A 14,578-nucleotide genomic window follows, 5' to 3' on the forward strand; every position below is an offset into this window, starting at 1 on the left:
GGGGGGAGCAGAGAGGGTGTGTGTGGTTGGGGCTAGTGTGTGGCAGGGGGCCTGGGGTAAGTGGAGAGAGTCGGGGGCAAGGAGGAAAAGAGGTGGGGTGGGGGGAGCAGAGAGGCTGTGTGTGGTTGGGGGCTAGTGTGTGGCAGGGGGCCTGGGGTAAGTGGAGAGAGTCGGGGGCAAGGAGAAAAAGAGGTGGGGTGGGGGGAGCAGAGAGGGTGTGTGTGGTTGGGGCTAGTGTGTGGCAGGGGGCCTGGGGTAAGTGGAGAGAGTCAGGGGCAAGGAGGAAAAGAGGTGGGGTGGGGGGAGCAGAGAGGGTGTGTGTGGTTGGGGGCTAGTGTGTGGCAGGGGGCCTGGGGTGAGTGGAGAGAGTCAGGGGCAAGGAGAAAAAGAGGTGGGGTGGGGGGAGCAGAGAGGGTGTGTGTGGTTGGGGCTAGTGTGTGGCAGGGGGCCTGGGGTAAGTGGAGAGAGTCGGGGGCAAGGAGGAAAAGAGGTGGGGTGGGGGGAGCAGAGAGGCTGTGTGTGGTTGGGGGCTAGTGTGTGGCAGGGGGCCTGGGGTAAGTGGAGAGAGTCGGGGGCAAGGAGAAAAAGAGGTGGGGTGGGGGGAGCAGAGAGGGTGTGTGTGGTTGGGGCTAGTGTGTGGCAGGGGGCCTGGGGTAAGTGGAGAGAGTCAGGGGCAAGGAGGAAAAGAGGTGGGGTGGGGGGAGCAGAGAGGGTGTGTGTGGTTGGGGGCTAGTGTGTGGCAGGGGGCCTGGGGTGAGTGGAGAGAGTCAGGGGCAAGGAGAAAAAGAGGTGGGGTGGGGGGAGCAGAGAGGGTGTGTGTGGTTGGGGGCTAGTGTGTGGCAGAGGGGTGTTGGGGGGAAGGGGAGGGGGCAACAACAAACAGCAAAGGAGAAACTGGAACAACTCGGGCAGCAGCAGCGATTAGGCTGGATGGGGTGGTTGGGGGAGGAGCTGGGCCTGGGCTAGGGTAGGGTCTGGGAGGAGGGAGGGTGGGGGGGGCAGGCAGGGGGGGGAGGAGGAGGAGGAGGGTAGCAAAATATATAAAGCAATATATATCAAGAGAACACAAGCCAGAAGTTTAAAAAAAAAATTAAAAGAAAGACTATAACCAGCAGAAAAAACTTGGGGGTGGGGGTGTGGGGAGGGGGAACCAAACACAGACTCTGAGGGGGGCCACTAAGTGAACAGAGACAATGAAACCACAATTGCTGCAAATTAATAATAGCAAATGAATAAGTGGAACCAAGCAAAGAAAACTGGACTCGGTTTGGCAGCAGCAAACTTGGGAGAAGGCTGGATGGGGTGGGGTTGGGGTGGGGTGTGGTTGGACTTGGAGGGGCAAGTTTGGAGCAGGGAACCAAAACTGATTATATGGGACAACAAGAAACAACAACAGAATCCTCTGGGGGTGGGGGGGAGGGATTCAGGGAACCAACTCGCAGGGCAGCAGCAGTCAGCAGAAACAAACAAAATGGTACAATTTAAGCAAAACCAGCAAGCAATATATAACTGAAACCAATGGAATGCAATGTGAAAATCAAAAAGTTGGACAACAACAAGGCAGGACAAAGAGCAATAATTAATGGAAGAAGATTTAAAGCAATGAGGATGCAGTGGGTGGGAGTGGGGGAGGGGGAGGGTAGGCCCAAAGGATGAGAAGGGAAAGGGGGGGGAGGGGGGAGAAAAGCAGACAGACAAGGAACAGGGAAAATTGGGGGAAATTAAGAAGAAAGTAAAGTGAAGTAACACACAGTATACAGACAAGAGACAGACAGAGAGAGGAGACACACAGAGAGTCACAAAGGGCAGGTGGACAAAGGATTAGACAGAGCACACACAGAGAGACACAGGACACAGTCAGGACTCACAGAGACACCAGAGCAGCCAGCAAAGGGCAAGCAGGTCTCAGAGATGATCCCACAACTGCAGCCAAGAGAAGTTTCCAGAGAAGAGGCTTGGGTTTATATAGGTTTGAAATTCCCTCCTTTGGGAGCCCCCACCTTTGCACTCCCCCCACGGCCAACAGGGTGCCAGCTCTCAACAGTGCAACAGCCAAGCAGCCTACCAGACCAAAGGACTCATTCTGGCCAATCAAGGATCAATAGCGCAGCCAATACAATGCCTGGAAATAGCATCACAAAATGGATGCAAGGAGGAGCAAAAGTTTCGGGAAGGAGACACAAAATGGAGGACACACTTTAAAGAGACACTGAGTGAGACTCAATTTCATTCCCGAACCGGTTCGGGAAACCCGAGCCGGTTCGGTACCGAACCGGCTCGAATTCGGTCCGGCTCGGTCCCCGGGAGGGCCCGATTCGGTCCGGGATCGAGCCGCCGGATCCGGACCGGTTCGGACGAACCGGTCCGGATCCGAACCGAACCGCACATCCCTAAATTAAGTTTCCCTCCCAATGCCCCCCAGCCCCCTTACTCTTGTCCCTGGGGTGGCAAATCTTTGGCTGCCTATGGGTAGCAAAAATATTAATCTGCCCCTGATTCTGGGAGGTGAGGAATAGAAGAAGTAACATTGGCAAGTCAGCAGACTGTCACAGAGGAAGGGAAATCAGAAATCTACTAGCTGTTTCCCAGGGAGGTGGAGGAGCTGTGGTCTATAAGAATAACATCTCCCTTAGCAGGATCCCTGCCAAAGTGTCTGACCATATTGAATGTTTTCACTTAGGTCTGGGGACCAGAGATAGACTGGGAATTAAGTTGGTGTACCGATCATCTCACTGCTCAACTGAGTCCCTAACTGATCGGTTCCACATAGATTGTGCATAGGAATATGCATAGGATTATATTATTAAGGAATGTATTTTCTGCCTTAGAAAGAGGGTAGCTGTCTTTCAGGTATGGATTGGACTGACTTTGGTATGGATTGCACTAACCACTTCTGACTTTGACTTTAGCATCACAAACCTGTGTGTTCTGAAGCCCAGTTCTGTGTGTGATGAAAAGGGGTACCACTTCTCTTGCCTGCATCTCACGTTGCTTCAGCAATATATGAATTGAGGGAAATGACACAAGAGGGCAGATTTCTTGTGTCCATCCTACATCAGTTTCACTAGCCCCATGTACATACAGGTGAGGGACAGTGTTCCCTCTAAGAGGGATTCCCAGATGATGTTGACTACAACTCCCAGAATCCCCAGGCAAAAGCTATTGCAGCTGGGGATTCTGGGAGTTGTAGTCAACAACATTTGGGAATCCCTCTTAGAGGGAACCCTGGTGAGGGACACTGGTAAGGGAACGGCTCATGTAGTCTGCCCCATGATTTCCCACCCTGTGAAAATCACTAGGACTTGCCAACAAGCAGTCCCGAAACTTGACTGGATTATGAGGGTTATGAAATGGACCTGATGTTGACCTGTCTCTGAGGAAACCGTTGAAACCTCCTAACTGCCATCTGTGGAACCCAAGACACAGAACGGTTGACTGGCTCGGGTGGAAGTGGATGAAATTGCCCCAGAGGTGTGGTGTTAAAACCAGGTGAGAAGGGCTGGCTAAGAGACAACTGAACATATATCCTTTCTACAGTTACAACAGTCTTGCTTTCAGCAAATGGTAAAAGAACAATCTGAGGACAAAGAACAAAAAAGAGGACACCCTTCAAGAGATTTTCTATACAAATGTATAGAATTGTTTCAATCCTGCTCTCTCTCCCAGAGCACTGTTCAAATCAACTCTTGCCCACAAATAATTCTGACAGGAATGATCGCTCTCAAAGAGGCTGTGATTTGCTTGCTATAAGAAAACCAGTTAAGATAAATACACCCTTAAGTTCAACCTGTTCAAGTAAAACTTGAGGCCATATTTCTGAGGTAATATTTATTTATTTATTCAATTGTTATACCGCCCTCCCAAAATGGCTCAGGGCCGTTTACAATTAAAATAAAACCATTAAAATCAATTAACAGTTAAAACAAAAACTATAAAACAGCATACTATGCCAGGATCATAAGTATAATCCTATACCATAAAATGCTTGGGCGTGCGGCCGTGCTGCCCGTGTCTTTTTGGGCTGTTCTGAGCATGCGCGGAGCGCATGCTCAGAACGGCCCAAAAAGACACGGCCGCCCAGACACGGCCGGCCATCTTCTTTTAAATATTGCGAAGGACGACTAAAAGGCCTAAAATGCCCCATTAAAATACCCCCGCGGCTGTCGCCGCCAACCGTCCGCCCCCCTCTCCAAGCTTTAAACCCCCACCCCCACGTTTAAGGACCAAAATGGCCCTTGAAAATGCCCCCGAATGCCCACGTGGCTATCGCCGCCAACCGCCCGCCCACCCTCCCAGCTGCCGAAACCTGCTTACCAACACAACTCTCCTCCCCGGGAGCACATCCTAAAATCGCTTGCATGACCAACGTAGAGAAGGAGAGAGGAGCTCGCGTGCAGAGCAGCTCCCTCCTTAAAGCCTCTTCCTGCACTGCCGCTTTGGCCGAAAAGGACGCCTATTGCATCCTTTTCGGCCAAAGCGGCAGTGCAGGAAGAGGCTTTAAGGAGTGAGGAGCTCTGCACGAGCGCTCCTCTCTCCTTCTCTACATTGGTCATGCAAGCGATTTTAGGACGTGCTCCCGGGGAGGAGAGGTCTGGGCAGCTGGGAGGGCTGGCGGTAGTTCGGCAGCGGGAGCCCCGGGGGAATGCTCATGGGCCGTTTTGGCCCTAAAACGTGGGAGTGTGGGTTTTTGCTTGGAGGGGGGGTGGCTGGTTGGCTGCGGCAGCCGCGGGGGCATTTTAATGGGGCATTTTAGCCCTTTTAGTCATTCTTGATAATATTTAAAAGAAAATGGCCGTCCGTGTCAGGGGGTGGTGGAAAGGAGGACTTGGGAGGGCGGGCTGCCATAACACACAGTTGCACAAGCACAAACAAAAGTACACAGTAAGCCCAGCTCATGGAGTGGAGTGCAGCCGCCATTTCGTCACCCTTTCCCCGGCCAACCAATCACATATTGCGAAATTCCCCCCCACCCCTTCCAACTAAGGGCGGGAAAACAGCCTGCAGAAATAATGGCCGCACGCAGCAGCCGAGTTCACTAACGGTCTCCACTTCACCGTTAGAGGAGATTATTCCGAGAGCAAAACAGGACGCTTATTTCTGGCTCTTCATTGCCAAAATTAGCTCATAACATCCAGGAGTGGCTTTCTATTAGTGATTTACAACCAAATACTGCCAGGAGTCTAAACTCCCTGAAGGGAGTCAGCACACCAACCGGCAGGGAAGCCCTCAGAACCAGAGAAAGTGCTTCTCCACTCACAGTGGAGCAAACTTTGATCTTTTATTTAGCAAGCTTAACAGAGCACAGCACGTTGATGATGACTGTCACCACATTGTCAAAATTTACTAACGAGAACCATGATATCAGGCTGCAGTCACAACTCCCTGAGGGGAGACAGCACACCAGCCGACAGGGGAGCCCTCACAAGCAGAGAGAGTTCCTTTCCACTCACAGTTCCTTTTCCACTCACAGTGGTGTATAAATAAATACTATGAGGGCAGAGGGGGGAGAAATACACAAAATTACTTAAACCAAAAATAAAAATAAAAATTCATGAATATGTTAGAACAACGCAAGGGAGAAGAAATAGCAAAACACAAAAAAGGGGGGGGGGATACAGGAAAACAGTAAAGAGAGTAAGAGACAAAGAGATAAAGAAACAGACAGAAAGATTAAACCAAAAAAAGGAAAAATAAATAAAGGGAGGGTAAAAGCTAGCGCCCGTTATTATAACGGGCTTAAACATACTAGTAAAGAAATAATAGATTTCCAGTCCTATTCTGTGTACATGGCACAATGCCTTCGATTTTGAATATATGGCACAATGTCTGACAGTTTGGCTCATAGAAAATAATAGCATAAGGACAGGCAAGGAAAAAAGAGAAACAGTTGTGCATGTATAAATGATTTTGAACCTTGCGTTCTCTCAGAGCACAGTACAAATAAGTCTGTGAAATAAACCTCAGAGATAGGAATAACAGCTCTTGCTCTGAGGTCAAATCTGAGACAGTATTTATGAGGAAATATAACAGAGTTACATTCAGGGGTGAGCAAATGTGATTGAGGAAACATGCAATGAACACAAACTGCCACTAGGGGGACTAGTACCCACATTTGTTTGTTTGCTTGCTTGCTTGCTTGCTTAACATATTTTTATACCACCCAAAACTTACGTCTCTGGGCGGATTTCTAGTTTAAATCATAAATTCCCCATAGGGATCAATGGGAAACTAATAATATTAATATCCCCCGAATGGCTGGCAGAAAGCCCTGAAATCTCACATCGAGTTCCTACATGATGATAGCATTAAATGTGTAGATGTTCAAGGAGATCAATCCGCCTGTTGTTAACTGTTGTTGTTGTTTTAAGTTTTTAAAACCTTTGGAGGAAACTGATTCAATCTCATCAGAGTTACAGGAGCAATATCTCTGCTCAATTTGAATTCTACAATATCTACCAGCCAAAAGTTCTGAAGGGATGGCATTAATATGGGCCCTCGAGAAGGCCCATCTATGTTTAGGGAAAGTAAGGAGGAATAGATAATCCACTGGGCAAGTTCTCATCCCACCACTGAGCAGGTGGAATGACCTAGATGTCCTCAACAGGTCTTTCTGAAACTCAATATCCCAGATCCTTTGGTTTTGGCCCTGACCAAACCCACAGAGAGGATTGCCTCAGGTGAAAGACCATAGGTACAGAGTTTCCTGACACGGTTCTCCCACCACCTCGAGCAGTGCCTGTCCAATAATAACAAGGGAAGGAGACCAGAGGGCAATAAGTTGATTCTCGCCCAGTTTATTAGTATTAGATACCAAGCTCTGGCTTCTATCGAGATAAGACCCGATTCCAATCTCAAAGTGGCATTAGAAATACTTTTGGGTGTCAGATATAATGTTAAGAACCTGGCTTGGACCTGCTCCAGGAGAGAATAGTAGGCATAGGGTCCCAGCTGTGCCCCATATAACATCTGAGCCATCGACTTTCCCTTGAATAAGTTGATGGCACCCAGAATGAACATTCCTCCTTGCCGCCTGTGAAAGCTGAGAGTTGCTGACGTACTTCTCTGTGCCTGAGCAGCAGCATCACTGATTTCAGTGGTCTTCGTCCCAGACTCCTGAAATACGACCACCGAATACTTAAAACATTTAACCTGCTCTATATCGTGATTGTCAGTCCTCCATTTACATATATATTTTCCTTTTGGAGAAGGCCAAGATTTTGGTTTTCTGATAATTAATATCCAGCTGCTCTTCCTTGCAGCCAGTTAAATTAAAGACAGCCTTCAGTGTCACCAATTTACGTGAAGGAGAGCTCTAGACGTAGCTCAAACCCAGTCCTATACTTTCCCTCCTCTGGCAACCTTTCCCCCAACTGCCTGCTGCCTCTTTGAGACATTTGCCTCAGGAAGAACAGCAAAGGTGCATACATTCCCGATATTTGAAACCTAGCCTTTTACATTGTTTCCTCAAAACACACTCAGCTCCAGTATTCCTTCCTTCCTTCCTTCCTTCCTCTCCCAAGCACAGCTCATAATCTGGGGCAGGGCTGTGAGGGACACTAACCCTCCACTACAATCTGGGAATCCTCCACCATGAGCCGTGGTATTGCAAATTCATAATTCTTTGAATGGGTGGAGGAAGTCATACTTCACCTAAGGTGCCAAAATCCCTTGGGCTGGTCCTGCCTATGCCAGATAATTCCAGGAGCTACAATGGAGCAGGATTTGCTTCTGCTCAAATGTCCCAAATTGCAGCCTCCGTATAAGGTTGCCATATTCTGGCTTTCCAAATCTGGGAGCCTAATTTGCACATTATGTAAAAAAAATTTAAATTTTTTTATTTATTTTATAAGATAAGAAAATAAAAAGAAATAACATGATTACATTATCATCTCTTGAACTTCAAACAGTTACATATGACAATCTGGGATTGTCATATCCCACTTCCACCCTTTGCCAACCTTCCCCCTCACATAAAATATTACAGAAATATATAAGTAATGTGTTAATCTGCCCCGAGCCATTTTTGGAAGGGCAGTAGAGAAATCAAATAAATAAATAAATAAATATAAATATAATCAGCCCTCAATATTTTTTTAAAAAAATATTGGGTGTGGATGTTGACCCTGTGCTAAATTGTAATTTATGAAAGTTTCCCAGGTTAATGCAAATATTTCATCTGAGGTATTCTGCAAATAAGCAGTGATCTTAGCCATCAAGGCATATTCCCATAACTTTAGTAGCCATTCATCCAAGGTCGGGTTTGCCTGTGACCTCTGTGCTGCAGCACAGAGAATCCTGGCAGCAGTAATCATATATAAGATCAACTCCATGTGTTCAGTAGGTATAGCATACTATGTAAATTGGCTTGGGAATAATTTTGCATATGCAAATTAGCAGCTGCACTTTCACGTTGATCTGTATTTGCTCTGGATATCTACCAACAATAGTTGGGGAAGGTATCTTTGCCTGACCATTTTCCTTGACATATTAACAGCATCAATAGAACCCATCCCCCAAAAGAAGCACAGCCTTTTAATTAAGGCTGCAATTCTGTATGCACTTATTTGAGAGAAGATTTGATTGAAACCAATGGTGCTTACTTCTAAGTAGGCATGCACTGAACATAAAGCCAAGCAAGTCCTTAAATGTTACAATACACAGCCTGGTAGGCAGGTAGTGATTCACATCAAAAGCAAGCTATCCTCTCAACTGCCCAAAAGAGATCCTTGCTGATAACAAACAAACAAACAAACAAACAAAGTAACATTCCTCAGGGGATTACTGTAGTTGTAAACGTGAAACCTTCCCACGTAGCATCCTGTGCTCTTCCTCTCTTAATCCAAGTCCAGCAGTTGAGCAGAATAGTGACTGCCCGGTTTGCTCCATAACTCCACTTCTACAATGGCTAGAGCTTAGCTTGTTGTTGTTGTTGTTGTTGTTGTTGTTAATGAAAGCTGAAATCCGGGCAAATCCAGGTGCAAATCCATAAGCAATCTGGGTGAGATGTTTGAAATCCAGGCAAAACCTGGAATTCTGTGGGGCATGGCAACTCTGCCTCCATAGAATTTAGGGAGAGCCCTTGGGAACCAAGCCTACATAGTCTTCGTATCCTGTTTCTTGCTCATTCTGTAGTGTGACTGAACGTTGGGAGAGCAGAATGGAATGTTGAGAATAGGCTTTACATATAGTTTAAAGAGTACATTTGTGTTTGTTATTATACAGATGACGTCACTGTGGCTTTATGTGGTGCTTGGAGCCATTTTAAAAATACCAAAACGTGCTTCAGGAATTACCTACAATGAAAAAGGCAAGTTGGGAATTCCATTATATCCATTTCTTAAACCACTCCCCAGATGATGAGTATTGAATTCTAGATGCTTTTTGCTTTCTGGTTAATTAGTGCATTGCTCTTTGCTCAAAATAGAAGTTGTGGCTATACGTTTTGCATTTGCTATAATTTGCAATTGATTCCATGCAGTAGAAGTATTTTATTTTGTCAAAAGTGATGCATCAGTAGAGGGTGTGACAGGTAAACTCAATTTTTAGGACTATGTGTATTTCAGTGTTCCTTAGCTTGATTTGGAATCCCCAAGGAACATATTATATTCTACAGGAAGAACTGTACTAAGTGTAGTGTAGCTGCTTACATAGTTTCCTGCAGTACTACAGATCCCATCAGTCTGTGCAGCAGAGACAGGAAGTAGCATCAGAGATAGGAAGTAGCAGCACAGACTGAGACTCGGGGATAGAGACTGGTAGGAAACTAAAGGATTAGTAAATATGCTATGGTTAATATAGTTGCTTATGAAATACTATAAGATAACGCAAAGCTCTATGCTATTTGTTGAAGATTAATCAAGAGAATATAAAACACAGGTGCTTTTCCTGCATACTTGAAATGCCTCTAAGGCTGCAACCCATGTATCTCTTACTTAAGAGCAAGTCCCATTGAACTCTCTGGGATTTACTTGTGAGTAAACTTACATATTACTATTAATATTTATATACCACTTTTGATAGTCTATATCAGCCTGTAATGGCAATAGCTGCTGGAGAGATGCTGCACTGGGACTGGATAGGAACAGTTGATCTCTCCCTGAACTATAGAAGAGAACCATCTGGTCATTACTTTTTAATACCCTGAAGCTATTCTCATGACCAGCAGGAACCGGGCTAAGGGAGCCCAGTCTGATTTTTGCAGCTCGTGAGAACCAACAGGCTTGAGGGTGCATCTGGTGGCTCCACGGTGGCAAGCCTGCTTGTGTAGACACCCTCTTAAGCAAGGCTAACAGAGTGAGTGCTCCGTTAAACTTGGTTTTTTTTGGTTGTGTGTCTGCCACAACTGCTTGCAGCCACAGCGGACACATATAGGGCGTGAGGGAGGGAGGAGCAGGGACCCCAGGAATGTACCGTGCGTGCACTCGCATGATGCATTACTGGGGCTAAGGGGTGCAGGGCGCCACATGGTGATGCTTTCCTTCACCCAACCCCCGGAGCTGCCGGGTGAGGCACAGCAAGGCAGGAGTGCCAGAGTCCAGCCACCACTAGTCTGGGCGGGAGATCTGCCCGCCCAGTGACAGGTACGTGATTGTCTGTGGGGCGAGAGTATCAAAGCTGCTGTCCCCGCAAACCTCCTCCCGGCGCTTCACACTGCTTGTGTGAAGCGCCCTCCTAAATGGCTTGGGTTACCTGAGAGAGTGCCTTTCTCTTCAAGTTCCCCACTGCTCATTAAGATAGGAACATAAGAAGGTGCCTTCTACTGAGTCAGACCATTTGTCCATCTAGCTCAGTATTGTCTACACAGACTGGCAGCAGCTTCTCCAAGGTTGCAGGCAGGAATTTCTCTCAGCCTTATCTTGGAGATGCCAGGGAGGGAACTTGGAACCTCAGATGCTCTTCCCAGAGCGGCTCCATCCCCTAAGGTGAATATCTTACAGTGCTCACATGTATTTATTTATTTTTATTTATTTATTTGATTTCTATACCACCCTTCCAAAAATGTCTCAGGGTGGTTTACACAGAGAAATAATAAATAAATAAGATAGATCCCTGTCCCCAAATGGCTCACAATCTAAAAAGAAAAATAAGATAGACACCAGCAACCATCACTGGAGATACTGATAGACACCAGCAACCATCACTGGCAGACCCTGCTTAGCAAAGGGGACAAATCATGCTTGCTACCACAAGCCGTCTTTGTGTGCCACCAGTTCATCTGGTGACGACCTGGGATCGGGCCTTCTCCGTTGTCATCCCTGGGTTGTGGAACCTGCTCTCTGTGGCTATAAGAGAATTATCTTCCTTGGTGGTCTTCAGGAGAGCCTTAAGACCCATATTTTTAGTCTGCCTTTTAATAGTATCTAGTTTCAATTTTCATCTGGTTTAAATGTTGTTTGGTTTTGATGGTTTCATTATGTGTTTTTGATTTTAATGTGAACTGCCCTGAACCGTTTTAGGAAGAGTGGTATATAAATTGAATGAATGGGAAATTCTGCAGAAGTACATAACAGCATATCCAACTGTTGTGGGACACAGACATTGGCTCTGTTTGCAAGAGAACAGAATTAGAAGTTCCCCAGCTATTACTCCAGAGCAGGTCAAGGAAAACAATCAAAAGGGGATGCATTCCAGAATTGCTGAAGGAACAGATTATTTTACATATTTCCTTTTTATCCTCTGCTGGGCAGAGTAGTGGCCAAAATTCACCAATAGAATACATCTTGCATACTGCTGAACCCTTGGTAGCTGCACCAGGCGTGGTTTTAACTTCTAGGCAGGTATTTCCTCCAGGCAGGCATTTAGGGGGGTTATGCCTTCTCCTGATGGTGCTGATATGGAGAAATAGATTTGAGTGTATTCAGCATACTGGTAACACCCTGCACCAAATCTCCTGATTATCTCTCCCAGTGGTTTCATGTAGATGTTAGACAATATGGAGCCCTGGGAGACACCATACGGAAGTTCAGGTTATGAAGAGCAACAGTCTCCAAGGGATACCATCTGGAATGTGCCTGAGAGATAGGACCGGAACCAATGCAAGGCAGTGCCTCCCACCCACAACCTCCTTTGACGTTCCATAAGGATACTATGGTTAATAGTATTGAAAGCCACCGAGAAATCCAAAAGGACCCACAGTGTTTTACCTCCTCTTGTCAATTCCCAACTGGAGATCATCTATCAGGCCAGGCCAGGCAGTCTCCACCCATAGCCTGCCTAAAAGCCTGTTTGAAATGAGTCTAGATAATCACTTTCCTGGAGCTGGGAAGCCACCACACTCTCAATTACCTTGCCTAGCCATGGAAGGCTGGAGACAGGCCTATAGTTGCTTAACTCTGCAGGATCCAACACAGGCTTCTTCAGAAGAGATCATTGCCTCCTTGAATATAGGAACATAGGAAGTTGTCATGTACTGAGTCAGACTGTTGGTCTATCTAGCTCAGTATTGTCTTCACAGACTAGCAGAGGCTTCTCCAAGGTTGCAGGAAGGCATCTCTCTCAGCCCTATCTTGGAGAAGCCAGAGAGGGAACCTGAAACCTTCTGCTCTTCCCAGAGCGCTTCATCCCCTGAAGGGGGATATGCAACCAGGGCAGACGCTGCTTAGCTAAGTACACAAGTCATGCTTGCTACCATAAGACCAGCTCTCCTCTCCTTGAGACAAGGAGTCATCCTGCCCTCCCTCAGAGAAGCATTTAATCTGGGTAGTGGTTCCATCATTCATAAGTAGTGGGTTCTGCGCCTGCACAGATCAGCTTCAGGAAGAATTCGTTAGCTCCTCACGACGCTGGCAACCGCCCGTTGCACGTGACTGCAGTACCCTTTAGTGGCAGTTGGGCATCTCTGTATTCAGTTTCTTTCTGACCTCCATAGTGATCAGTCCTCGGAGATAGTTTGCTCCTCGAAGGAAGTTTGTTATTTGTATAAAAGGTTTTTTGACTTCTGGAAACGGACTCTGACGATTTTTTCAGAATTCCCTCAGTTTTGCAACTGTTTTGAAACTTCTGGACATGGACCTTGACGACTCTTTTCTTACTCCTACGGATTTGACTCGGTCTCGGCCTCTCCCTTTGATTACGGACTGAACGACCACTCTTACCTTAACGGACAACTACTCTTATCCTCTCAACGATGGCTCAGGCTCAGGCAAGCCTGTTAAGGTGAGCAACTCCGGCAAGCATGGTAAGGACAAAACTACTTTCAAGAGATGTACCAATTGCCGCTGTAAAATCCCCTCAACAGAGGGCCATGCCCTCTGTTTATTCTGCTTAGGGGAGAAGCATGATACAAAAGCCTGCTCGGTCTGCATTACTTTCAATAAGCAGACGTTAAAGAATCGTGCAGCACATCTAAAAGTGTACTTGCTAGAAGAGACTGTGTTGCCTAAGACTGCTTCGAAAGCTACGACAGCGGGTCCTACATTGAAAGTGCAGTCTAAAGTCCTGGAGAGATTGAGTAAAACCTCGACCTTGAATACCTCGACGTCACAGTCTGCAACGTCTGCTTTGGCATCGAGGGCCACGACATCGAGCGCTACGACATCGGGCTCGGCCTCATTTAAACAGCCTGAAGATCTACGGTCTAGCCCTAAGATAAAGCACAAAAGATACAAAGATAAGGCTTCGACACAGGAGCCACCGCATAAGAAACTTAAACACCGTGAACAAGGTGTGGGGCATACCTCATCGCCTTTGGGGCTACAAGAATTTGTGATCCCTCAACACTGAGCGGCTTCCTTATCTCCGGCTCCAACACCACATCAGTCACCGCTGACTCCTGGGCCCTAGACAGATACTGCTCGACATCGACATTCTCAACATCGAGACCAGACGACATCGAAGAAGACCAGATTGGAGCCTAGAGATCACACATTGGTGCCATTGACTTCAACTGCTCGACATCAGCATCACACGATGGCGTTTGAAGCAGAGAAGAAACCCGTTTCTCACGCATCGACCTGGACAGTTGCCATTATATTAAATACAGAGCTCGACGCCGAACCCGACATCAAGGCCAACATTGAGGAGGATACAGCTTATATGGATCCTATCGCTGAAATAGAACTGGTTCCTATCTATATATATAATTCTCCTGGGTGTGCCTTTAGAACGTGCATCCCGGCAGCCCAGCTGATTGGCTGGGCTGCGGGGGCGCCTGATTGGGTAAGGCGCACCCAGGAGAACAGTGGCAGCCATGGCCTGGCTGGGCGGCTGCGGAGGCCAGGTGGCGGTGCGGGCCAGGCGGCGGCGGGCCCCAGCCCGGCCGCAGATGTGAGGCGGCGGGGGCAGCCCGGCCCGGCCCGACAGCGCGGTGATGGTGGGGCGGGGGCGGCCTGGCCCAGCAGCACGGTGGTGGTGGTGGCGGGCCCGGCCGCGGCAGCGGCACTCAGCCCGGCTGCGGTGGCGGCACTCGGGTTCATCTAGTACAGACTAATACACAAACATCCCCAATGACACCTGGGGGGATGTGTGACCAGGCTGCTAGGCATCTAGACCGCATGCTACATTCCGAAGAAAATACACCCTCAACCGGTACCTTTGCAGGATTTCGGGATGCAGACTACCAGCCTGAGGCTATACCCAA

The 14,578-nt window shown here is 47.4% G+C and overlaps 1 protein-coding gene and 1 long non-coding RNA gene across 14 annotated transcripts in view; one reads left to right on the forward strand and one right to left on the reverse strand.

Annotated features, from left to right (window-relative positions):
* The window catches only part of LOC128334118 (uncharacterized), a 48,851-nt gene that overhangs the window by 30,798 nt on the left and 3,475 nt on the right, over window positions 1-14,578 (reverse strand). The gene's annotated exons all lie outside the window — the stretch shown is intronic.
* The window catches only part of LOC128334054 (cation channel sperm-associated auxiliary subunit beta-like), a 178,015-nt gene continuing 166,654 nt past the window's right edge, over window positions 3,218-14,578 (forward strand). For 9 of the 13 annotated variants that reach the window (XM_053270302.1, XM_053270325.1, XM_053270324.1 and 6 more), the window contains exons 1-2: window positions 3,218-3,489; window positions 9,223-9,307. In XM_053270302.1, the coding sequence (XP_053126277.1) occupies window positions 9,223-9,307 (85 nt within the window). In that variant the 5' untranslated portion in view covers window positions 3,218-3,489. Of the gene's footprint in view, window positions 3,490-3,800; window positions 3,822-4,816; window positions 6,692-9,222; window positions 9,308-9,711; window positions 9,756-9,797; window positions 9,971-14,578 lie in introns of those variants that run through there. The other 4 variants (XM_053270317.1, XM_053270312.1, XM_053270352.1 and 1 more) reach the window with 4 other exon arrangements.

This window comes from Hemicordylus capensis, chromosome 1, assembly GCF_027244095.1.
Source record: "Hemicordylus capensis ecotype Gifberg chromosome 1, rHemCap1.1.pri, whole genome shotgun sequence".
Classification (NCBI taxonomy): domain Eukaryota; kingdom Metazoa; phylum Chordata; class Lepidosauria; order Squamata; family Cordylidae; genus Hemicordylus; species Hemicordylus capensis.